This window comes from Penicillium pulvis, assembly GCF_028828015.1.
Source record: "Penicillium pulvis strain IBT 33274 chromosome Unknown contig_12_segment0_segment0, whole genome shotgun sequence".
NCBI classification, from domain to species: Eukaryota; Fungi; Ascomycota; class Eurotiomycetes; order Eurotiales; family Aspergillaceae; genus Penicillium; species Penicillium pulvis.
In genome coordinates, this window is record NW_026643072.1 from 748,161 (window position 1) to 772,251 (window position 24,091).

A 24,091-nucleotide genomic window follows, 5' to 3' on the forward strand; every position below is an offset into this window, starting at 1 on the left:
CGCAGTGATTCCTGAGCTAAACAAAGAGGGTTCCTAGCGTTCTTTCACAATTCACAGCCGGCAATATGGTGAAATCAACTCAGATTGCAAGGATTGACAGTATGTCAGGCCCTGGAAGAGAAGTAAAAGATGTTATTGCTAACGACTGGACGTGATTAGGCTTGATGCTGGCCGCCTCGGTGGATGATGAGCAGGTACGAAAGAGTGAACGGATGTTTGTGACTCTGGATGTTCACTGACAGCTTTTAAAGGCCGAGAGTGATCTGGCAGAGATTAAGAACCAAGCTAAAATGATATTTCGGCGCCTAAATCGCAATGCTGCGCCACAAGCAAGCATTGAGTCGGGCCAATACAACCTCCAGTAAGTCAACGCGATGTCTCAGCACAATGTACTTGGGTCTCATAATATTACAGCTATTTGATCAAGGATGACATTTGCTTCCTGTGCATTTGTGACCGCTCCTATCCTCGCAAGCTCGCATTCACCTATCTCGCTGATCTGGCCTCCGAATTCACGACCACCTACTCCCCCTCACAATACCAATCCCCCAACCTCCGCCCCTATGCATTTGTCGAATTCGACACCTTCATCCAGCGCACAAAAAAGCTTTATCAGGATAGCCGTGCCTCAGGGAATCTCGATAAGCTGAACGACGAGCTGCGTGATGTCACCCAGGTTATGACCAAGAATATCGAAGACTTGCTGTACCGAGGAGATAGTCTGGAGCGTATGGGCGAGCTGTCCGGCCGTTTGCGGGAGGACAGCAAGAAGTACCGGAAAGCAGCAGTCCGCATCAACTGGGAGTTGTTGGTGAAGCAGGTAAGACGATCCACTCTGGAATTCCTGATCTATCCAGTTCTCTGACCATATGACAGTACGGACCTTTCATTGGCCTCGGACTTGTGATTTTCATCTTCCTTTTCTGGCGATTCTTCTGATGCCCTATCTCTGGAGACCTTCCGTCGCCGGCGCTCCCTTGTATGATTGTATGCATAGTTAATAAACCCCTGGTGGTTGCAGGACACAATCCACCCAGAATTCACACATGAAGCACATGCAAACTGCAAAGCAGATACAAGAAGCTTTGTAGTCCAAAAAAAAACAATCTAGATTTCATCTTCTTCCTCATCAAAGTCATCCTCCTCGCCCATGTCGTAAAGGATTCGACCTCCTTCGCCAGGTCCATCTCCATGCTGCGCATCAAAGTAGGGCAGGACAACACCCTCTCTGTCACGCCTCTGTCGATCGGTAAGACCCAGCTCGAAGGTCGATTGGGGCTCCTCGTCGGCACCGTAGGCGGAATCCATGGGAGGATTATACAGAATATTGTCATCAAGAAGAGTGACAATCTCCTTCACATGGTTTGCAGAGTACCGTGAAGCAGGAGGCAGGAGGTACCATTCCAAGACACCTCTTCCGCTCTTGCGGCGGTGCTCCAGCTCGAGAACGATTCCTTCAGCAGCACCAGTTCCAATAAGCTTGTCCAGTCTACCTAGCAGAACACCATCTTGTTCCTCTTCAAGCCCAAAGACCGGAGCAGCCAGACTACGATCGCGCGCAGCCTTTTGGGCCAAGATGTGAGAGAATGAATGAAGCGTGATGATACTCGTGGCGAGATAAGTGAGAACAGAAAATGGAGATGGCAAGTAGGGATTTTGTGGCGGGAATCCTGGAATATCTTGGTGGTAGGTCACCACCAGTGATGCGTCGGATTTGAGTGCCGCCGGGTTGGTCGGGGCAATGAAAGCACCCAAGAATGATGGCAAGTGGAAGTAAGGGTCCACGGTCCTTGAGCTTAAGAGAGGGTTGATAGCGTCAATGACAATGAGTCGTCCTTTAGCATCGGTTAGCCTGGGTTACTGACATATAACGGGATGGGCAACAGTGATACATGACTACTCACTCTTTGTGGGGCCAGCCGATGTGACGGGCTGATATGCCGCAGTCACTTCTTTGATAATTTCAGCCGGGGTTTTGCGACGAGTGTATACAATTGCGTCACAATCGTCAGGTCGCTTTAACGTCTCAAAAGCGACAAGGGTGACATGAACTTTGGAGAGCTGCGCAAACGGTTAGCATTACAAGCCTATGTTCAAGGATGAGATTTGTTTCGAATGATATTGATATATGTCGTGGATTGAAACATATACTTGCCTTGGCGCGTCTGATATACTCTTGAATGAGGGGTGTGGCGGGTTGCTCCAATGAGTCCAAGAGCAGTGTTAGCGGGGACGCGGTGTCTCTGAGACTCAAGAGTTTAGATATGAGGAGCAAATTATGAGTTCTCCGGTGAGACAGATTGACTGGAGCCATTTTGATCGGCGAATTAGACTTGAGTTGGCTGCTGTTGGAAGATGAGGAGGTTGAAGTGGGGTTAAGCTTCGTAGCAAAAATTTCGTGCAATTTTACAGTTGAGGCTCGACGGGCCGAACCGCGAGCTACATACGCATCAAATTTAGGCCATGCGAGATGGCGTTCACTTTCCTTTTAGTGCCTACCCCTTGACGCTTTTGGATGACCGACTAAAGCTAAGCGCGACAGGGGCAGCTAAGTCGGCGATTACCTCGATTTAAATGCACCACGCCAAATACAGTCTTCCACCCGGCACTCTCGCGTCTTGACCCTCCGACAAAAGGCTGGCGATTTCAATATGGCCGTCAAGCCTTGCTGTTTGACCACCGGCTGGATCCGAGTTAAATTCTGCGCCCGGGATAAAGAAAGGCTGAGTCGTGGCTCCGGCAAGAGTTATGAGAAACAAAGAGCTAAGGCGGGGGCGGTAACTCATCGTGCGATGCGACTTTACTGGTTGGTTTGTTCAATAATGAATGAAAAAGTTTTCTCCAAGCAACTATAGCGTTTCTGCATGAATTAAGCCTTGTTTGCGGTGGAGTCAACGAGCAGTCCTCGCAAAGTAGATAAAGCGAGGTAGGTCAAAGGCTTACTGTATCCAGGCACGCTACTTATCAGGACTTCCCTGCTGTCTCCACCGGCATACATAGACCCAGTGCACCAAAAAGGCCATTCTCATTCATATCAGGAGAGCCTAGGTTGTCACGAATTACAAAGCAAATCAGCCCAAGGTCTTCGATGTTCAGACCGCAGGCGAAGCCAAACGTCTATCATGCAGTTTCCAAAATTACAGATGGGACTAGCCGGAAGGGAAGACCGGTACAGTCCATATCCGACGCAATAGTGTGAAGCTGCGACCAATCTCACCCTCGAATTCGTCAACGAGGCCAATTTAATTGACTTTGACTTTGATGCTCGGTTTTCCCTAATCGGATACGTCCGAGGCCATTGCAAACATGGTTCATCCTTTCAGCTGCGTATTATTCCAGAAGACAGCTCATTCAGCCCAACAAAGCCACTACCGAGAGGGTCTCTACAAGGGTCTTACGTGGCTCGTCCACATTCTTCCAAGGTCTATAGGTACCATACTCTCCAGCACCAATTCTAATAACATAAAACTGGGCATTTGAGAGATGAAAAATAATCTGAGTGATAAATTGCTTTGAAAAACTCCCTATGTTTTTCGCTAAAACTGTTTTACAGTGATGAACATTTGAACAAAACTTTGGAAAAACTGCAAGGCAATTATATAGAAACATAGTACTACAGGGCTATTGCAACCATTATAAGTCCGAGAGATTGAAAATATTGATGTTGAATGCCTTTTTTCGAAGCTGAATGAGGACGTCCTGAGGTTGAAGCAACATCTGAACGTTAACTAGTTTGTATGCCCATGAGCCCACTAGTGATCTGAAAGAGCTTAAAATTTGTATCCGTTGCAGCCATAAAGTTGAGGGGCTCATAAAAATGGCAGAACCAATATGTCCTGTTGAGTTTCTGGACAGAGCAAGACAGTATATAAAACTGCATTGTAGGTTTATACCCGCAACCGAAATAATCTGGCAGCCAGAATAAACTCAGAGCCGGCACCTGGACAATGGACAATCTCCATTACAGCCACTTGATACCCCACTCTTGAACTTCACAAGAAGGATGCCTAACTGAAAGTCTGAATTGTTCTCCATTAAAATTTCTGGAAACGCCCAACGTCCACTTCGATCCCTCCTGACTTCACTACACAACCACTCGCGCGAGACAGCTTCTTGTCTTGGGCACCAACCATGACTGAGCCTCCAGCAAAGCGACCCCGTCGCGTCGACAGCAATGCAATGTGGGAAATGAATGACTCCCAGACTCGTCCCACAAACTCAGGTGCAGAGGCGGACCAAAGGCGCTCACCTGCGCCCCGAGGCTCGCGTGAAGATCGTCGATACAGGTCGCGCTCTCGAGACCGAACAATCACAAGGCGAGAACGGAGCTGGTCTCGAGATCGCCGCGACCGTGACAGAAGGGACAATCGAGATCGGGATGGCCGGGGGCCTAGGGAACGAAAGAGGAGTACTAGCCGAGACCGTGGCCATGATCGTGGCCAAGATCGAAGAGGTAGGCTCGGCTCTAACCAATGCAGCAACCGCTGTGTATATTCCAAGTAACTCTAGCTGACAGTAATCTCTAGGATATGCACCCAAACACGATAAGTTCCGCGAACGTTCTCGCTCACGATCACCCGCTGGAAACGGTTCCCGCCCAACCCGATCACCTCCGCCTCGAGGAAACAAAGATGACCGTCGGCCTGGTCGCCGAGAGCCCCGGGCCCAAGGAGATGGACGGAAGGCCAATGGCGCCAATGCCAAAGAGGAGGAGATGGATATTGACTTCAAGGAGGATGCGGATGAAGACGAGATGGAAGCGATGATGAGAAAGGCTATGGGATTCAGTAGGTTCCGAAGCACCAAAAACACCAAAGTACCTGGGAATGATATCTACGGTGTGCGCAAGGAGAAGAAGACGGAATACCGCCAGTACATGAACCGTACAGGCGGTTTTAACCGGCCACTCAGCCCGTCACGATAGATGCTGTTTCCCAACATATGCTCATAATTGTTTCATTATTGGTTCGAAGGTTTTGCCTGTGCACCAAATCGACTGGAGTTCCATTCCTTCAATGTCTTCATGTTTTCCTAGCACAATGCATTCTCGGAGCATAGCAGCCAGAAGTTATTTATCAAATGTGTGGCAAATACTTGTGATTTCAATTCTTCCTATGTATCGAGTATTGAATATCGAATATCGAATATCGAATTAATATGCAGTATGCATTGTCTTTTTTCTCCACCTATCAGAATTCTTACAGGTTATTGACATGATTACAGTACAGTATGAGCGCTGCACATGACTGGACATGCCCCAACAGAAGTGACGTAGCCGTCGTTCACTGAAACCGGTGCTCCAACTCCCTCTTCCTACTACCCGTCAAAGTGACTTTGATCCGTCCTCTGGCTTGCAAAATTGCGCCGATATTTAAGATGTCAGCATCTGGAGACCGTCGAGAAATTGTCATTGTTGGTAAGTATAGACCGTTTGCGCCAAACTGGTACCCCGCACCCCAAAGCATGCTGATCAAAGGCTTTTCAAATTAGGGGGTGGCATAATTGGATGCTGTTCCGCCTACTTCCTTACAAGACACCCTTCTTATGACCCAGCTAGACACAAAATTACAATCCTCGAAGCCTCCGATATTGCCGGTGGAGCGTCAGGAAAAGCTGGAGGGCTGCTTGCACAATGGGCATACCCGGACAACCTAGTGGGCCTTAGCTACCCACTCCACCAGCAGCTTGCAAAAGAACATGATGGCAAAAATAGATGGGGGTATAGAGAAACCAATTGTGGCCAGCTGGTCGTCCGAGGTCGCACCATGGCAGAAATGACCGAGAAAGACACCGGAGATGAAAAGCATGAGTCTCTGCAAAAGCGTAGCGCAGCCGCCATGTCCAAGCTAAAGGCCGCAAGGATCCCACAGGATCTGGACTGGATTGAGCCTGATCTCCTACGAGCTTACGAGAAAATGAGCGGACCAGGCGAGACGGCCCAGGTGCACCCCTACCTGTTTACTACATCAATGGCGAAGCTAGCCGAAGAAAAGGGCGCAGAGATCATCCTTGGACATGTCACAAGCATTGCGCGTCCAAACGACCAAATCGAATCAGTCTCATATACTGACAAAGCAACCGGAGAATCGCACACAATTCCCGCTACAGATGTGATTGTCGCGGCCGGTCCGTGGACTCAAGCTGTACTTCCAGAAGCACCTATCACAGCGATGCGCGCACACAGTGTTGTCATTCGACCAACAAGACCGATCAGTGCATATGCCTTGTTCACCAACATTGAAATTCCGGCCAACTTCAATCCAGCCAAGAAGTCCCGGCCAACTGTAGGCGCGCCGGAGATCTACACACGTCCCGATGACACAGTGTACGCCTGCGGCGATGGAGACAAGACTGTGCCGCTGCCACCGACATCTGCTGAAGTTGAGGTGGATTTGGAACGTTGCCAGGAGATCATTGACCACGTGAGTAGCATTTCGGATGAACTGCGGGGTGGTGAGGTCAGTGTACGCCAGGCTTGTTATCTGCCCAACTGTGCTGGCCCCGGAGGACCATTGGTGGGCCTCACTCATACTAAAGGTCTCTACTTGGCAGCGGGTCACACATGTTGGGGTATTCAGAATGGCCCTGGAACTGGGAAGTTGATGAGTGAATTTGTATTCGATGGTCAAGCTAAGAGTGCGAAGATCGCGTCTCTTGATCCTCGCGATCAGCTCTAATCTGGTCTTGCCTGATCCATGAATACTGCGCATACTGGGTTCGCATACAGTACCTTCATATATATATATCAATCTTAGTACCGAATACACATTTAGACAACTGCACTTCCAAAACAACAATGACTGTTCTTTTAAGCTGAATTGATTGATTAAATAGGATGACCACTCAAAAGTTTAAATCTTGGAACCACCTACCTGTCACTCCTAGAAAAATATCTATTAATACTCTATTTCGTTGTTCTGGTCCATATTAATGGCCGAATCACAAGCAACGGCAAGGAAGCTCGGGCCACGTCATTGCGGAGAGAACAGCTAATCCCCGAGAACTGTCCACATCTTCAATGTCCCCTCAATCGGATCGATGTTACTGAAAAATGCACCTCCGGATCACAACTCTCCTCACATCGCTTCTCTATGCGACGGGGACTCTTGCAACCCAAGACCCCAACGATGTGTCCGTCTTGATTAAAGAGGCCGCGCGTGCTAATAACGAGTCGCTGCTATGGGGTCCCTACAAGCCAAACTTGTATTTCGGCGTGCGTCCCCGAATTGCAAACAGTCTTGCTGCGGGATTGATGTGGGCAAAGGTGGATAACTTTGCTACCGCACAAGGAAGTATGCTTTTGGTTCTATCCTCCTCTCCAGACTCAAAGCCAAATCGCTTTCAAGGGTTCGTTCTGCGCATGTTTACTGACTTCAATTGCACTGTTCAGACTTCCGACACACTTGCGAGCAAAATGAAGGGATGGCTGGGTACGGATGGGACGAGTACGATATCCGCAAGGGAGGACACCAGACTATTCACGATGCTGGAAATAACTTGGACCTTACTATCGACTTTGTCAAAGTCCCCGGTGGCCAGAATGGTGGCAGCTGGGGATTCCGGGTGAAGGGCACTCCACGTGAAGACGGTGAACCGGACCAGCCTATCTCGATGCTGTTCTATACTACTCTGGAGGGATTAGGTCAACTGGGCGTGGACATGGATAGCGTGGGCGATGCTCCTGCGCTCGAGGGCGACGTCAGGTTGAATGGTTTCTCTTCCGAGCTTGGAGACTTCTCTATTGATGTTACCACTGGCCCAGATACCAATGATTATTTCGAGCATAACCACCCGAGCTATGAGGCGAAGCCTTTGGGCAAGGGTATTGTGTCTAGTCAGACCGTGCGTCAGGAGGACCTTTGGCAGACTAAGGGTAAGATGCGGTGAATGTCCTTTGTATGAGCTATACTGACCAAAAGTAGGACTTATGTTCTTGCAAATGAAAGAGGAGATTGAACCGACCATCAAGGAATATGGAACGGACAATCCCCCACCTCCTGCTCAGCTGTTTACTGTTAAGCATCAACCCGGCGATGGAAACGTTCATTTTGTCCAGAAGGTTTTCACGGGTCCTTTCGAGGTATTTTGAATCGGCGCTGTTCGGCAAAATTCCAGTGGCTAATGGACCTAGTTCGATGTTCTTTTCTCATCTGGCTCTGCTGGTGAGCCCCTCACATGTAAGTCCTGATATTCTTATTTGAATTCCCTCTCGAGATTACTTCTGACAAGCTTTCTAGCGGAGACGATTACCAAGGAAATCAAGGAATCCTCGCTATCTTTCTCCGAGAGATTCAAGCAGGTGCTAGCACCGCAGGTCCCCTTCGACTCGGCCAAGTACTTGGAATTTTCCAAGGCCATGCTTTCCAATCTGGTCGGCGGCATTGGCTTCTTCCACGGCGACAGTGTCGTCGATCGGTCCGCGCACCCTGCCTATGAGGAGGAGAACGAGGGCTTCTGGGAGGAAACTGCAGAGGCTCGCGCAATGGCCAAGCCTGTCATCGAGGCCCCCAAGGATCTCTTCACCTGTGTGCCCTCTCGTCCATTCTTTCCTAGAGGTTTCCTCTGGGACGAAGGCTTCCACCTGTTGCCCGTAATGGAATACGATTCTGACCTTGCGTACGTTCCTCACTGCACCTTCGAATACGTTCTTTACTGACACTCCCAGCCTTGAAATTATTAAGAGCTGGTTCCACCTGATGGATGACGAGGGATGGATTGCCCGCGAACAAATTCTCGGCATGGAAGCTCGCAGCAAGGTGCCACCTGAGTTCACTGTACAGTACCCCCATTACGCCAACCCGCCGACTCTCTTCATGGCCCTAGAAGCGTTCATGGACAAGGCACTGGGCAACAAGAGCCTCCAGTCCGAGAGTCTCGATACGAGCGATGTCGCTGAAAGCCTCCGGACTGCAACTCTGCGCAACCCCGAGCTGGCCGATGCCTACCTTCGTTCCTTCTACCCCCTGATGAAGAGACATTACAACTGGTTCCGTAACACTCAGCGTGGAGACATCAAGAGCTACGATCGTGAGGCATATTCCACCAAGGAAGCCTACCGCTGGCGCGGACGTTCCGTTCAGCACATTCTGACCTCCGGTATTGATGACTACCCTCGTCCTCAGCCACCGCACCCCGGTGAGCTGCACGTAGATCTAATCAGCTGGATGGGCATGATGACCCGCACATTGCGCCGCATTGCAGAGACGCTGGGTGAGCAGGAGGATGCCGAGGAATTTGCGTACCACGAGAATGCCATCTCGCGCAACATTGATGATTTGCACTGGAACGAAAAGGAGCAGACTTTCTGCGATGCTACCATTGATGAGTTCGAGGAGAGCGTGCATGTCTGCCACAAGGGTTATATCTCCATCTTCCCGTTCCTGACGGGTATGGTTGGTCCTGAGAGTCCCCGCCTGAAGGCTATCTTGGACCTGATCAATGATCCCGAGGAGTTGTGGAGTGACTATGGTATTCGCAGCTTGAGCAAAAAGGATAAGCTCTACGGCACAGAAGAAAATTACTGGCGCAGCCCTATCTGGGTTCCTATCAACTACTTGACAGTGAAGAGTCTTTATGTGAGTATTATTCCCTTGAGTATTCAATTTATGTCAAAGGCTAATTCTTCTATCCAAGGCTATCGCAACCACTGATGGTCCCCACCAGGAACAGGCCCGTGAGATGTATTCCAACCTGCGCAAGAACCTGGTGGAGAATGTGTTCCGTGAGTGGGAGAAAACAGGATTTGCCTGGGAGCAGTACAACCCGGAGAGCGGCGCTGGCCAGCGGACACAGCACTTTACCGGCTGGACCAGTATGGTGGTGAACATTATGTCCATGCCAGATCTGGTCGTGTCGGCCAAAGCCCATCACGATGAGCTATAGTCAATTCGTGGAGATGGATGTAAAATAGGGGGCATAGATTAGACCGAAGATTATGTCATTCGCATGAGCATATAGGCAAATCATTGAAGTCGAATGAGTCACTTGACTTTGGAAAGAGTTATTTCATTATCATAGCGTCGTATATTAGTGTCGCCGGTCAGAGTTATCACGATCCTTACGTCGCTCGAGATCACGTCTGCGGTTGGCTGGTGAATAGCTTCGATCAGACCGACGTGAGTAGCTGCCCTCGACTCGACGGGGTCTAACATTCTCCTCAGCCTTGTGACCATGACGGCTCCGAGATCGCGAAGGGGCCCGTCTCTTCTCGCGATGGTGTTCTCTGGCACTTGATCGGGAACGTGATCGAGACCGGTGCCGGTTGCTGCGGCGATGATCACGATCGCGGTCCCGCTCATCATGATGATTGTGATGTCTGCGATGTCTTCGTTCTCTGTCGCGATCACGACCACGGTCATCACTGCGTTCGTAGCGCTTCTCTCGGCGTGGACTCCGACTGCGTCTGCGTCGTCGGCTCCCGCGCGATTCTCCTTCCGGCTTCTCAACGCCCGTCATGTCCTTGTCTTCGTCTTTCTCTACCATTTTCCCTACTCCTCCCAGTGGCACCATGTTCGCATTTGCGTCGCCCTTCGATGGTACCGGTAGTCCGAGTGCAAGGGCCATCGCTTCCTCTTCCGCATCCTTGACTCTTTGTCGTTCTTCGCGCTCCTGGCGGATTCTTTCTTCCTCATCATCAATATCGCCTTTCGCATACCATTGGAGATCTCGACCTTGCTGCCAGCGGCCTACCGGGGCCATCACCGAGTGGCCCAGGTAGTTCTCGCGATGGGTGGAGCCTTGAACATCCGACCATTTAAACTCGGTGCGGCCGCCACTAAAGTAAAGTTAGCAATGGGGAAGGGTCTCAAGATCAGAAGGAAAACCTACCGGCTGCCTTCCTTGCGTACACCTGCAACCAAATCCATGATGATTGAGCGGATGGAGGCAGTTCAAAGAAGGTTAAGCTATGGACCTCAAACGCGAAGGCGGTGACGGTGCGGAGCTAGCCCGTTACAATTGGAATTAGCTAATGGAGCTAGTCCAGACGCGGGAATGATTTGTCAAACTGCTCTTCTTTTGTGGAGCTTATGAGGGGTGGATAGCCTCACCGATGATAATGCTTCTGTGTTGCCGGGCATGACCATGTGTACTCCTGCACCTCACCCCTTTTCGCTTTTCTTCACGTCCCAGAGGCTCCCCGGCAATGATCACGTTAATTCCACGTTCCCCCTCCGCCCTCACCCCCACGCACGAAGTACCTTTGTCGCCTGTCCCCCACTGCTTGCATCCACCAGCCCCAGCTTGAGGACCACACGATGTCTAGCCGCGAGGGCTCCGATGAGGAGCTCTTATTTGATGGCAGAGAAATTATCAGGCCCCAGGTTCTTGCGCTGAACGTTGAGACGCAAAATGACAGGGTAAGTCTACCAAAATTCCTCACGTGGGGTCAAGATACTAATGAAAGCAGTTCTCCCTGTAGGTCTTGCGATGTACAGCTAGTTCGGACGTGCCAATACTGACGAAATCAAAGAAAAAATGACCAGATTGCGCCGACGATTGCGACATGGAGGTCTAATTTGGTAAGGCTACCCCGGCCGGATCTCCAAGCTCTCCTCCGTTCTAGACTGACTGTTGATAAGGCAGCTTCCTCACAGAGACGAAACATATTGTTTGCGGCATATGGCTCTGATATCTACGTCTGGGTACCGACGGGGCCTTTCCAGCTTTTGGGCACTGACCCCGAGATGATCATCCGTCCTGTAATGGAAAATCCGGTCGCAAGCGGATATATTGATCGATCAAATCCACATACTATCAATAATATTTTGGTGGACGACCTTGGCCGGGATGAGATATTATTGCTTGTCACCGACTCCGGCAATGTCTGCGCGTACCATGTGGAATCGATATACTTCGCAATTACCCGATGCGCCAGTCGGGGAGACAAGCGACCTTTCGACGGCTCAGAGGTAACACCATTCTTTGTGGAAAATGTCGGCATGAGTGCCTGGGGGCTGGCAACGCACAAATATGCTCGTCTTATTGCTGTCAGCGCCAATACCGGCCAAATCACGATATTCGCATTCGCACTTGTTGATTCTACGTTGGCCGACGATAAAAATGGACCACAATCTTCCTCGGATCAAGATCTTGATCACCTGGATCGGACATGGGTCCACATACACAGCCTGAAACAGTTCCGGGAACTGCGGGAGTTCATGCCGGTTAATCATCGATCTCGAAATTTGCGGCTTACTTACAGGGGCCACTTTGACAACATCCCATCCATTTCATTTGCGAACTTTGATCTGGATCCCAATGGAGAGTGGATGGTCAGCACGGATATAAGCAATAGAGTTATAGTCTGGCGAGTCTGGGACAGCTTATACCCAAACCAGGTATATTACCCTGGTCACCCTGAGAACAATCCTCCTCAAAGGGGCTGGACTGTGCTACCGCTGGATCCACGAACCTTCAAACGCCACCAATCGAGAGAAGAGGCATGTGGCTGTGAACCAAAATTTGAGATCATTGGGGAACGAACAATCCTCGATTTGTCAAGAGCAATTGAGGAGATCAATGATGCGTCCCAGGTCTTCATTTTCGGTGAAAGCGAGCCGAGGGCTCCAGAGGATTATACACTTCCCAATGAAATATTTTCCGAAAACCCACCTATCGGACAGGATCCGAAAACCTCTGAACAAAGCAACACCGAACAGGGTGCTACGCGCCACGATAATTCAGACACAGATGCCGACTCAGAAGACGAATCCAAATTACCTCATGCTATCCGCGATAACAGTCGATTATCAGGTTTGTTCGAAGATGACAATGAACACTACCGGATTGCACCACACCTGCATTATTCCTGTGTCAATGACCAGCTCTCTGACTCTGATTTCGATCTTCTAAAAGATCAAGCTGTTCACCGTAAGGACGCTCTAGTAAATAACGCACCGCAACATGACCTAACTAATACGATTCATAGCACGCTCCCCATCTTTTTTCCCAGTCATCCACTTTTCCGAGCATCACATTAGCCTGGCATCATACCCTTTGGATTCCGAATATCACTTGTTGTGCAAAAATCCCCTTGCTCAACGATCATCCCCCTCTATCGACATCCACTCCGCCTGTGACCGCTTCAACATGGTCAAGTACATTCCAGAAGCCGGTATTGTGGTTGCCGCGTCGCAAAAGGGCCGTGTTGCCGTCATCTCCTTAACCTGGCAACAGGAAATTGGCTTCGCCTTCCGAGTTGATTGGATCGTACCTTTTCTCACCCAAGAATTCCATAATCAACGCCCTGTGATTCCTTTACTCGGCCTTGCCGTGAGTCCCATGCCAGGTTTTGAAAACCCACCGGACGTCCCCTGTGTCCCCCAGGGAATCGATCCGGCCGACTGGCTTTCTTTCAACTATCGATCCCTTGACGCGAACGAAGACGACGAAGCTCCATCCCAGCCATCTTCATCCAGCACCTCATATAATCAAAAGTCAGATCTTGTATCACGTCCCAATCCAACAGACCAGAGCATGTCAAGCTCGGACTCTGGTCCTGAATCAAAATCAAAATCGGTGTCCGAGTCCGAACCTGGATCTGAATCGGAGGCAGATAAATCATCTGATGATATTTCAATCTCCGACCGCTTCAGCCATGAACATACCCTGCCCGAGCTTCACGCCCAAGCTTCGTCGGGCTACCGCCCCGATGAGCCCTGGCATGGCTCGCATCCCTCCCGACACTACCGCCTTCTATTATTGTATGCTGATCATACCGTGATGAGCTACGAGTTCTGGCGCGACTGGAATAGTTGAACAAAAAAAAGTATGGACATTGATCTGCCGGGCTTATCTAAGGACTATTATATACGAGTATGATCCTGAATAGCCTATCAAACCTTGCCCCCCTCCCCTCTATGCTGCTTCTGCATCTGGAATGTATGAATATGAGAATTACTGTTACACCAAGCTGTGATCTCGAAACTAGATTTCAAACTGGAGGACGCTGTCGACTTAAGACAGCGTGCCTTGTTTTTATGGGTTGAACCTACAGAAAGGAATTCTGACCATACGCTCGTAAGTTCTTAAATCAGAGTCTTGGTCTGTCAAGGTAAAAAAAAAAAAAAAAGCAAAAGAAGCATAATGAGACATGAAGAGTGGAAATTATGGATAACAGAACACTGAACCAGTCGCTCCATCACCTAGACTCTAGGATTGAAAAAGACAGAAACTGTTAACCGCCAAGAATCTTAAAATGGAAGACAGGTGAACTGTGGTCAAGAAAACAAATGCGAAAGATAGGAAAGCGAGAAAAGGCTAATAGAAAGGACGAACAAATCTGGAAAGAGACAATCTTTGTACATTAAAACAAAAAAATCCATGTACCGGTATCAGTGTCATTGGATTCATTTCTCATGCAAACATCAAGGCTTGAAAACGGCCTGCACCCGCTAGTAGTAAAAATAAGGACAAGAAGCAAAACATGGAAATAAGAGATCGGGTATCAATTAGAGCGAAAGCACCACCAGCCAGACCTCAAAGGTCAGCTTCATCCAGCTCGTCGCTATCCCATTCATCTTCGCGATCGTCTTGTACGAGCGCTAGGAAATGCTGTAGACCAGCTTGCCATTCCAGATCAGGACGAGCACCGGGAGCAAGACGAACAGGACGGCCAGGAAGAGGACCAGGACGACCTGGGAAAGGATGGCGGCCAGCAAGAAGAGGGCGAACGCGGCGTCGGGGCCGTTCGCCTGCTTGCCTGATACGTACTTCGGCGATGGCCCGAGCTTGGGCTTGTCGCTCTAGTGCTGCGGCACGGGCAGCTCGGCCTTGGTCATCGCCGGGGCCTCGTGCTGCGGCATGAGGGGGACGAGGTGGAACAGGTGCTGGGGGTGGAGGGCGACGACGGAGATCAGCTTCATCGTCGCTGAAGTCGAAGTCCCAGACTGGAAGTTCATTTTCGTCATCGTCGTCATCATCATCGTTATCATCATCGTGTAAACTGTTATTGTCGTCGTCTTCATCGTCGAAGTGTAGTAGGTGTTCAGGGATACGGTGCAGAGCCTCCGCACCCACTGGGTTGAGGCCATCGCCGCCCTCCAGATCCCAGAGACGATTAAAACAGCCGTTGTTGCCATTGTTAAAATGTTTATATGGATTGTCCACTGGGAGCCAGCTGGAGCAGAGATAGCAGAAGTGGGTATCGCATTGGCGGCAGCGCATGTGGTTGCAGCCCATAAGCTTCTGACAGGGCACGTTGCAGGTCGGACAAGGAGATGTGTAGAGTCTAAGGTATTCGTCGGTGGCCTTTTCTTCCTCGGTCCTTTCTGCGACGCGGCGGGGGTAACAACGGACTAGCACACCGTGCCAATTACCTCTGCAGACGGAACAGAAGGCATAATTGCAGTCTTCACAGATAGCAACACGGTCAGCAGGAGGAGGAAGCTGAGCCTCATCCCCTGTAGGATCGAATGTGAGATCTTCTTCTTCATCAGACGATTCAAGGTCGTCTGCCATCGGGTCCAATGGTTTTGGATGCCGTTTTGAACGCGCTGCACCTTGACACCATTGTCGTGGACAATAAATGGTGGTCTTGTCGGCTTCAATCTTCTTTTTACGCTTGAGCAAGACGTATCGTTGCACGGTTTCTGGTGCTAGTGGGATCTGGAGAAGTTCATTGGGTCCAAGGGTTGTATCGTGCTTCTTGCGCCGTGGGGTCTGGCCTTGACTACCAGGCGCAGGAATGGGAGTCATGTTCTTATCGCAGTCTGGTGCCATACATTTAACGTTGTCGACATCGCCCTCTGTGATGGACGTGTTGTAAAAGTCTTGCAGACATGGGACGCAGAAGACGTGGGAGCAGCGCAAGAGCCGGTGGCAATTCACACCTTTCTTTGGTTCAAGACAAACCCCGCATTCAAATGTCTGCTGCTCAAAGTGCTCGCGCTCCGCCTTATTGTTGAAGTCTAGTAACGCAACTTTCAAGTCTCGCGATAGAGAAAGCTCACCATCCGAGGCGTCTTGGATTCCAAATGCTGTTTCAGCTAGTTGATGTAAATGGTCGATATATGTGTATACAACCATATCCTGACCGCATTCATTCCATAATCGTTCACAATCTTCCACCAATTTTGTGAGGGTCGAAGGAGAAAGCCATCGCGGGTGGGTAGTGAGATTCACCCGCGGGGGTTTTTCGGAGGGGTATCCATCAGGTAGTTCGATTTCAAGATTAAGCGGTGGTAGATGCGATAGTATATGCACATCTCTGACGGCGGCCTGTTCGAGATCGGCTTTGGAGACGTCAACGGAAGTCGGTGGTGTCAGCGCTGCGGGGAGGCCGCCGTCAAGCGGTTGCTGGAAGATGACACGGGTTGGCGACGGTAATGTGACTGGTAGGTCCAACACAGCCTTGAACGGGAAATCCGGATCAATTTTCGTCTCTGGAAAGATTGCGACGATCGAAGAGAGTTCGACGGAACGATCGTCTTCGGCGGGGTCTTCGGCTTCGGTCATGGTTGCAGAGTCCGGGAAACTGAGGATCCCGGGCCCGGGTTGATGGAGATCTGATAATAGTAGAGTTGAGTCGCGGTCGCAATGTCGATAGGAACGACCTTGACCAGATGTGCTAGTCCTGGATGGTCATACCTTGCGACGTGGTCGGAGACTTGTAGGTTTTGGAAGATTTTTTGGATTGCGAGCGTGGGATGGGTGGTCGTGGCCACCAAAAAAAAAAAGTGGCGACCCTCGGGATCGGGCAGAAATGGGATTTACCTGCAGGACAAACTCTTCAGCGAAACAGAACGGAAGAAATTACTCCAATCATATACCACTCACCAGTCGATCAAGGAACTCTGGAGCAGAGTAGCCGGAGGTGCTCCCGAGTGTTGAGTACTGAGGGGTCTATCAAATGATGTAACAGGAAAGCGGGAGTATATAGAGATAGCGACTGCGTCATTGTTTGCTAGCAAAAGAGTTCACGTAAAGGCAATTTGGGTGTAAACAGACAAACAGTAGCAGTGAACGCACAGAGAAATGAAGAGAAAGAGAAAGGAAAGACAAGCGAAAGAAAAAGGAATGCCACAAATGCAGCCCAGTCTTTGGTGCCTAATGAGGGTATTTTGATCTGGACTTAAATGTGTGTCGCAGTTTTCTTTGTATATTGTGTATTTTCCTGGTATGTATTCAGGGCTAACAACCATTTCTTCCCAAGTCAATGCCTAGTTACCTACAATAAATGGATACCTATAGTAAGTAACAATACTCTGTGTACGAAGTATTGTACTCTATACATGTTTGTCATGTTTGTTACCTTTATCTTATCATGAGCCTGTGTAACAAGTGGCCCGTGCTTTCCTTGATTCTTATTGTTGTTCACTTCGCAAGTTTCCAAGCTACGTTCGCTCTCCAGGTCCTCACCATGTCTGATACACCTCTGGCTTCCTTGTCTCTCACACATGTCCACTATGTGAATATCCCCGCGGTCTCAAATATAGCGAATAAAAGCTAAACATCAATACAGAACCCGGAGGATCCCCTGTCGTTTGCATCGGCATGGCTCGCCCTCCTGCCTCAGGCGCTCTGCGTCTCATATACCACTTTAATCTGGGCAACCAGGGAAATCGAGGTCATTTTGATGTTTGCAGGGCAGCTGGGCTGTGAAGCATTGAACTTTGTGCTAAAGCGTCTCATCAAGGAAGAACGACCAAAGGGTATGTTGGAATGGCTAGCTTGAATTTTGGCACCACAGCATCGTACATATACTAACACCAATCTCTTCAGAAATGTTTGGCAAGGGCTATGGAATGCCCTCCTCACATGCCCAGTTCATGACCTTCTTTTCCGTCTACCTTACCCTCTTCCTCCTCTTCCGACACACTCCTGCCTATGCAACCTCCTATCCTTTCTTGGGCACTTTGCTGAGAGCCGCTGTGACCATGATTCTCCTTGCTGTCGCAGGTGCGGTTGCTGCTAGCCGTATCTACCTGAACTATCACACTACCCGTCAAGTGCTAGCGGGCTGCGGAGCTGGTGTGGTGTGCGCCTTTGGCTGGTTTATCATCACTGGCTTGCTCCGTCGCTGGGGATGGATCGACTGGTTTGTTGAAATGACAGTTGCACGTCTGCTACGTGTGCGTGACCTGGTGGTAAGCGAAGACCTAGCTGAGGCCGGCTGGCAGCGATGGGAATTATTGAGATTGAAGCGCCGCAGTGATGTCCGCAAGTCGGAGTAGTCTCCGCAACATTTTTGCTTTTAGCTAGAGGTGATATTTTTGACTGTGAATAGTAGAACATACAAGGACATATGAACAAGTGCATTGCGCTTGCAATCATCGTGAACCTAAAAATCGATTTACATTGTAAAGTTAGTTGACGTGATACTATATCGGGTATAGCGTCAATCACGTGAGATACGCCTATCTCCCCAACTCCGCAATCGACTTTCGGTATACCATTGGCTCTGGCTGCACCATGACCCAGCCCCTTGAGGCTTTCTTGATCAAAAGTGTTCTATCCAATTCCCTCATTATCTCCTAATGTCTCTCGTTCTGTGACCAGCCAGCCAGCCTCTCCTTTCTGGCGATCCCAAAGGTATTGACGTAAAGAACGGCCCCCGCGTCAACACAAGATAACCCTTCCAAGATGGAAATCTCACCAGAATCACGCGACGCGACAATGCCAGAAGAGCACCATATTGTCAAGGCCGATGAAGTCGACCAGACGGGAACCGATATCTCGCCAGTCTCCGATGACCAACTGATGGAGGAAGTGGCAGAGGAATTGCGACAAGAGCAGGTACAAGAGCAAGCTGCTGAAGCTATGCATACCATTGGATCGGATGATGCACCGCCAGAAAAGAACATGAAACGACCTGAGTTGCGTCGAGACAACCCAGTAGCTCCTCCACCGCCGCTCCAACCACCTCCACCAGCCCCGGTACAGCAGAATGCGGAACAAGCCACGGACTCTCTCAGCTTGGCACAGTTGCGACGACTTGTCCAGGAGATGCCGAAGGTGGAACAACCGGCGTATGCGTTTGAGTATGCGGACTCACAGGCATTCCCCGAGGAATTGGACGAGTGGTTCCAATACAACGATTTCGACCGTGTCATGTTGAAGGGTATGAAAATGACTTTTGATCGCCAGTGGAGCATCTTCTGCCGGAATCAAGAATCACAGGCCCTAGATCTATCTTGGGTGGATGCCTCAGACAATCAGCGTCGAAAATTCATGGTACAGTCTCTCGATAAGCTACAATACCCTGAGATATCGGTACGGATAGAGGCTTTGGAGAATATCTGTTATGCTGTGACAGGTGTCTGGGGCCTCACTGCTGGAAGGCCTATGCCAGACTATCCCACAAATCCAGACACTAAGACCGCTGCAGAAACACCGCGGTCAAAATCGCTACAGATTGAATGGATCGAAAAGAACGTTTCACTCATTCAGCAGTGCGCAGGAATTCCGTTGCTGGTTAAGAGGCTGTCAGAATTATTTGGTCGCGCTCGTCACTCACAGACTGATCAAGATGGATCGGAGTTTGAGCGACTCCACCCTGGCGATATCCCCGCACCTGAACGTGAAGCCAACCTGGTGCTGACATTACTGTATTTCTCGATTGAGATCGGCCGTAGACAAGAGGCCCGAGATCCCCAATTCACTTTAATCCGTGATGCATTAAGCGAGTCGGACCCTTGCTTGCTGGTTACCATTGTGGAAATAATTGCACGACTTCGATGGGACGAGACCGCCAATATTCCTCTCACTCGCATTATCCTTCTGCTATGGAAATCTTTGCTTCTGGTGTTTGGTGGCAGTGCTCAATTGAAGAAAGCCAAGGAGTTGTTGGAGCCATCTATGTCTCCTGATGAGAATTCCATCAGCCGCAGAGGGCCATTTTTGCATGCATCGCCCCTCGACTACCACCTTTTCCGCCAGGAAATTACGTCCAAATACCCTGCCTATAACCCTCCACCCCCCATTGTTCCTCTAGAATTAGAGAACAATTCTATCTTACCGCCTTTTCCACACCATCCTGCCAGGGGTAACACCTCTAGCGGTCTGTTTTGTGGAGTCGGACCATCCATTGCCGGCGGAAATGGTTCTATTCTTCAACAAGCTGTTCATATTGCAACCCCGGCACCATCTCCGCCTCCATCACCGGGTGGCCCTGGAGGCAAAGGTGGCAAGAAACAAAATTACCAGACCAACCAGAACTTTCCCCTAATGTACCCTCCCTTAGATGACACTAGCAACAAGATTGGTGGCAAAGGTACGACTGAACGCCAGGATGTTTTGGTTGGAAAACGATGGGAAGGAAGCGATGTTCCCGCTTCAATTATCGAGGCTGGCCGACTGTTCTCTACTCATGTCAAAATGGCCCGGGCGATGAGACAGCTGTGGGAGGAGCGTGAAAACTTCATGAAGTACGACCGAGGCTGGAATCTATCGCCCGAGGATCTACGTGACGAATTGGATCAATTGAATATGTCCTCCGACCCTGAAGCTTCCCAGACCAGGAAATCGACAAAGCAAACAGATGATCCCGATACGCAACGACGACTGGATGCCGTGGAGAGCTTCTATGTAAGCTCACTGCTCGCGCATTGATCTGTCATATACTGATAGTTTATTCGCAGGCTCAAACACTGGTCCACCTCCAATCGATTACGATTGTCTTTTTGAAGATCATTCTGACCAATGTCAGTGCCGTGGTCAACCAGGCAGCTTCCCAGACTATGAGGTATGTCTGTCGGTACTCTGAAAAACACAATAAGATGGCTTCTGACATTTCTTACAGCAACGGGCACGGTCTTGATGGATCTTCGACGGAGCTTTTCTCTGACGCCTCTGTCGACGAGCTTGATAACATCCGGCTGCGGGAAATCACCTCCAAAGCCGTTTCTGGCACTTTACTTCTTCTCGTAAAATGGTTCAAGCGGTCTCGTAAGTTTACCTCGCGTGTTCAGTCTATATATGGTTACTAATGCAAAGTAGACGTTTTAAAGTTCGAGTATATGACCCAGCTCTTGCTAGACTCGAACTACCTGCCATTGATCCTGAAGATGTTTGCTCATCAAGATGTGGATCAAACGGTGGCGCAGAAAAACGACCGTGATGACCTGTCGTATGTTTTTCTGCTCACATAATATCCGATTAACCCTGCTGACATATAGCCAGCTTCTTCCATTTTTGCCGCGACAATACCGATCATGCATCAGGTATCGATGAGCCTGATTGTGGAGACACCGAAAGCGAGGATGAAGCCGCGCCGCCACCGATCTCCCGAAATCGCCCTAATCTGTTTCGCGCAAACACCTCGGTGCGTAACCTTTCGCCCGAGGAAACTGCCGCCGGGTCAAATGGCCCTGCTAGGCCCGAAGTCGATGAACTAGGCTACCCCACAGCCCCTCTCCCCAAGGAGCCAATAACGGTCTTCTCATTCCGCAATTTCTTCTCCGCCATTAATTACCTCCACATTATGCAAAAGATCACGCGCGACAAGGCACATCGCTGTCTGCTTCTTGTGCAGTATAAATCTAGCACAATTCTACGAAAGGGCCTTAAGATTCCTGACCCCCACCTCCGATTCTACACACTCAAGCTCTTCAAATCACAGGTGCCGTACTGCGGCCGAAAATGGCGACAAAGTAACATGCGCGTTATCACCGCCATTTACTTGTACTGCAAACCCGAACTGCGGGATGACTGGCTCGCAGGTTCGGATGTCGAAGGTGACGTCGAGGTGGCTTTGCCACTGGAACAGGCTCTTCGGGGACTGACGCACTGGTGGCATTTGCGTCAGTACAAGGGTGTGATGGGTGGCCCTGAAGGTACCGCCATTATGGAAGAGGAGCGTGATTTCTTCGTTCGTGAGCTGGAGTCGATGGGCTGGGGTTTTACTGATGACATGGTTGGGGATGAATCGGATATGAGTAATCCCGTGATGAATGGAACGGAGTGGGATGGTGGATTGCAGACGGAAGGCTGGTCATGATGTGCAGCAGTGGAACATAAATGAAATGCATATACCCAGTTATGATGAGCATTACCTAGTTTCTTCTGTCATGAGAATCATCAAGACATTTGGTCCACGTGGCATGTCGGCTGGTAGTTCCCATGACCCTTTCCTCTGCTGCGTCTCTCCTCTCATTTCCCCAAATTTCAATTTTTTTGATTCTTCCGTCCTCCCATCAGACTCGGTATTTCCCCACGCTCTTTAGCGGAACCAGCGATTGATCAACAGTTCAACGCCCTGTCGCCAACCAAGAGGAAGAAGCATGATTCCTTGCTATATTCTTCCTGGATCTGGTCAACGATATCTGATGCTCAGTGAGTATGCTCCTCTTGACAAACATGGACATCCTCTGGGCGCAAGCATTTCATGGGAGCTCATGGGCAGAGATGAAGACAATTGAAATACGATTTGAGATTAGGAATATCAATAAAATCATTGCATGATGCTAAATACATACTAGAAGGTAAATCAAGATGGTACTGAGGCTCGAATATACGTTCTCAATTTGGTGCCATAAAAGTACTTGATCATATCTGCTGCTAGCTACGTTTGATTCAGGATCATTGCACGTAAATCTTTTTTGTAACTGTATGTACACGTATTAAAACATACTGAAATGGACCGTGCGCACCTGGCCTGGCCCCTGGAGGTAGGCATGCGAATAATTTCATCCCTCTAGTGGACCATTATAATATTCTTTTCTGTGGTAATTCTCCAAAAAATACATCTTTCTGCTATTGATGGGTATATTACATAAGCATATACATGACGAGTGGACCACTCACCGCACGCCTATCGATAAGCATTTCACGTGACCATCAACTTTTTTTTTCATCTCGATCAACACCTGGGTAACGGCTCTTCAGTGTACACTTCACCACCTTAGCCCACCATGTCCGACGAAATTGTCTGGCAGGTTATTAACCAGCAGTTTTGCTCCTACAAACTCAAGTGAGTCACACTTACACGTTAATCCTACCCTTCGAATCTTCTACAATCTATCACTATCTTTGTCCCAACTCGCAAGCATCTCAAATTTTCGAGTCTATTCAAAAAGTCCCCGACTAACCACTCTATCACAGAACAACCAAAGGTCAAAACTTCTGTCGCAATGAATACAACGTCACCGGTCTCTGCAACCGGCAATCATGCCCTCTCGCCAACTCGCGGTACGCAACCGTCCGCTCCGACCCCGAGACAGGCGTTATGTACCTGTACATGAAGACAATCGAGCGCTCCCACATGCCCAGCAAATGGTGGGAGCGAGTTCGCCTTTCTTCCAACTATGCCAAGGCCCTCGAACAGCTCGATGAGCGCCTGATCTACTGGCCTAAATTCCTCACCCACAAGTGCAAGCAGCGTCTCACACGCCTGACGCAGGTGAACATCCGCATGAGGAACATAGCCAAGGAAGAAGACCGCCTGGGCGAGAAGATCGTGCCGAAGCTTGCGCCGAAGGTGCGGAGACGAGAGGAGACACGTGAGCGCAAGGCTCTTTCGGCTGCCAAGGTTGAGAGGGCGATTGAGCGGGAACTGATTGATCGATTGCGATCCGGTGCCTACGGCGACCGACCGCTTAATGTTGAGGAGGGTATTTGGAAGAAGGTCTTGCGTGGACTTGAGCGCGCGGGTGATGGTGAGCGGGATGAGGATCTGGATGATGGAGAGCTCGAGGAGGAAGAGGAAGAGGAGGAGGGTGTTGGTGAGGTAGAGTACGTTAGTGACTTGGATGAGGAGGAGGATCTCGAGGATATTGAGGACTGGCTGGGTGAGAACTCGGCTGATGACTCGAGTGACTTGGACGAGGACAGTGATGATTCCAGTGATGAGGATGAGGAGAGTGATGATGAGCAGAAGAAGCCCAAGCCCAGTGCTAAGCGGAAGTATGCTGCTCCTCAGCAGAAGCCGAGGAAGAAGGGCCCCCGTATCGAGATCGAGTACGAGACCGAGGGTGCTGACCGTGATACTATTATGGCTTAAGCTTGACTTTCTCTGGGCAATTGGGAAAAGTTTGATTGCATGGCGTTGTCGGTTTGAAGGTTTTCCTGTCTTGTGTGTTCTACTGTGATCGGGCATCATACCCAGCTATCGCATTTACTGCTCGATGAATCTTGTCAATACGGGTTAAGACAC

General features: G+C 49.7%; 11 protein-coding genes across 11 annotated transcripts; 8 read left to right on the plus strand and 3 right to left on the minus strand.

Annotated features, from left to right (window-relative positions):
• Nucleotides 1-65: 65 nt before the first annotated feature.
• Nucleotides 66-939, plus strand: N7503_001502 (SNAP receptor SEC22; the record flags this gene model as incomplete). Its single annotated transcript, XM_057061049.1, has 5 exons — nt 66-99; nt 160-194; nt 252-361; nt 415-820; nt 877-939. 5 exons carry the CDS (start codon nt 66-68, stop codon nt 937-939), a joined length of 648 nt encoding a protein of 215 aa, XP_056925011.1.
• Nucleotides 940-1,107: 168 nt separating this feature from the next.
• N7503_001503 (Elongator subunit IKI1) lies at nt 1,108-2,314 on the minus strand (the record flags this gene model as incomplete). Its single annotated transcript, XM_057061050.1, has 3 exons — nt 1,108-1,835; nt 1,905-2,061; nt 2,156-2,314. The coding sequence occupies 3 exons, from the start codon at nt 2,312-2,314 to the stop codon at nt 1,108-1,110; spliced, it is 1,044 nt and encodes a 347-aa protein (XP_056925012.1).
• A 1,817-nt stretch (nt 2,315-4,131) lies between these two features.
• N7503_001504 (SNUT3/LISCH7 family protein) lies at nt 4,132-4,924 on the plus strand (the record flags this gene model as incomplete). The annotated part of the gene is made up of 2 exons (XM_057061051.1): nt 4,132-4,453; nt 4,527-4,924. 2 exons carry the CDS (start codon nt 4,132-4,134, stop codon nt 4,922-4,924), a joined length of 720 nt encoding a protein of 239 aa, XP_056925013.1.
• Nucleotides 4,925-5,376: 452 nt separating this feature from the next.
• On the plus strand, nt 5,377-6,677 carry N7503_001505 (FAD-dependent oxidoreductase; the record flags this gene model as incomplete). Its single annotated transcript, XM_057061052.1, has 2 exons — nt 5,377-5,416; nt 5,491-6,677. 2 exons carry the CDS (start codon nt 5,377-5,379, stop codon nt 6,675-6,677), a joined length of 1,227 nt encoding a protein of 408 aa, XP_056925014.1.
• A 374-nt stretch (nt 6,678-7,051) lies between these two features.
• cwh41 (mannosyl-oligosaccharide glucosidase) lies at nt 7,052-9,882 on the plus strand (the record flags this gene model as incomplete). Its single annotated transcript, XM_057061053.1, has 7 exons — nt 7,052-7,292; nt 7,391-7,873; nt 7,923-8,080; nt 8,132-8,177; nt 8,238-8,616; nt 8,666-9,575; nt 9,634-9,882. 7 exons carry the CDS (start codon nt 7,052-7,054, stop codon nt 9,880-9,882), a joined length of 2,466 nt encoding a protein of 821 aa, XP_056925015.1.
• Nucleotides 9,883-10,026: 144 nt separating this feature from the next.
• Nucleotides 10,027-10,865, minus strand: N7503_001507 (MMtag domain-containing protein; the record flags this gene model as incomplete). Its single annotated transcript, XM_057061054.1, has 2 exons — nt 10,027-10,774; nt 10,828-10,865. 2 exons carry the CDS (start codon nt 10,863-10,865, stop codon nt 10,027-10,029), a joined length of 786 nt encoding a protein of 261 aa, XP_056925016.1.
• A 390-nt stretch (nt 10,866-11,255) lies between these two features.
• Nucleotides 11,256-13,758, plus strand: N7503_001508 (uncharacterized protein; the record flags this gene model as incomplete). The annotated part of the gene is made up of 5 exons (XM_057061055.1): nt 11,256-11,357; nt 11,408-11,415; nt 11,471-11,519; nt 11,580-12,870; nt 12,929-13,758. 5 exons carry the CDS (start codon nt 11,256-11,258, stop codon nt 13,756-13,758), a joined length of 2,280 nt encoding a protein of 759 aa, XP_056925017.1.
• A 720-nt stretch (nt 13,759-14,478) lies between these two features.
• On the minus strand, nt 14,479-16,455 carry N7503_001509 (RBR-type E3 ubiquitin transferase; the record flags this gene model as incomplete). Its single annotated transcript, XM_057061056.1, has 1 exon — nt 14,479-16,455. One exon carries the CDS (start codon nt 16,453-16,455, stop codon nt 14,479-14,481), a length of 1,977 nt encoding a protein of 658 aa, XP_056925018.1.
• A 904-nt stretch (nt 16,456-17,359) lies between these two features.
• Nucleotides 17,360-18,173, plus strand: N7503_001510 (phosphatase PAP2 family protein; the record flags this gene model as incomplete). Its single annotated transcript, XM_057061057.1, has 3 exons — nt 17,360-17,407; nt 17,462-17,651; nt 17,722-18,173. The coding sequence occupies 3 exons, from the start codon at nt 17,360-17,362 to the stop codon at nt 18,171-18,173; spliced, it is 690 nt and encodes a 229-aa protein (XP_056925019.1).
• A 409-nt stretch (nt 18,174-18,582) lies between these two features.
• Nucleotides 18,583-21,937, plus strand: N7503_001511 (FAR11/STRIP family protein; the record flags this gene model as incomplete). Its single annotated transcript, XM_057061058.1, has 5 exons — nt 18,583-20,526; nt 20,580-20,683; nt 20,741-20,886; nt 20,938-21,067; nt 21,121-21,937. 5 exons carry the CDS (start codon nt 18,583-18,585, stop codon nt 21,935-21,937), a joined length of 3,141 nt encoding a protein of 1,046 aa, XP_056925020.1.
• A 913-nt stretch (nt 21,938-22,850) lies between these two features.
• N7503_001512 (ribosome biosynthesis protein MAK16) lies at nt 22,851-23,938 on the plus strand (the record flags this gene model as incomplete). Its single annotated transcript, XM_057061059.1, has 2 exons — nt 22,851-22,909; nt 23,041-23,938. 2 exons carry the CDS (start codon nt 22,851-22,853, stop codon nt 23,936-23,938), a joined length of 957 nt encoding a protein of 318 aa, XP_056925021.1.
• Nucleotides 23,939-24,091: the final 153 nt, after the last annotated feature.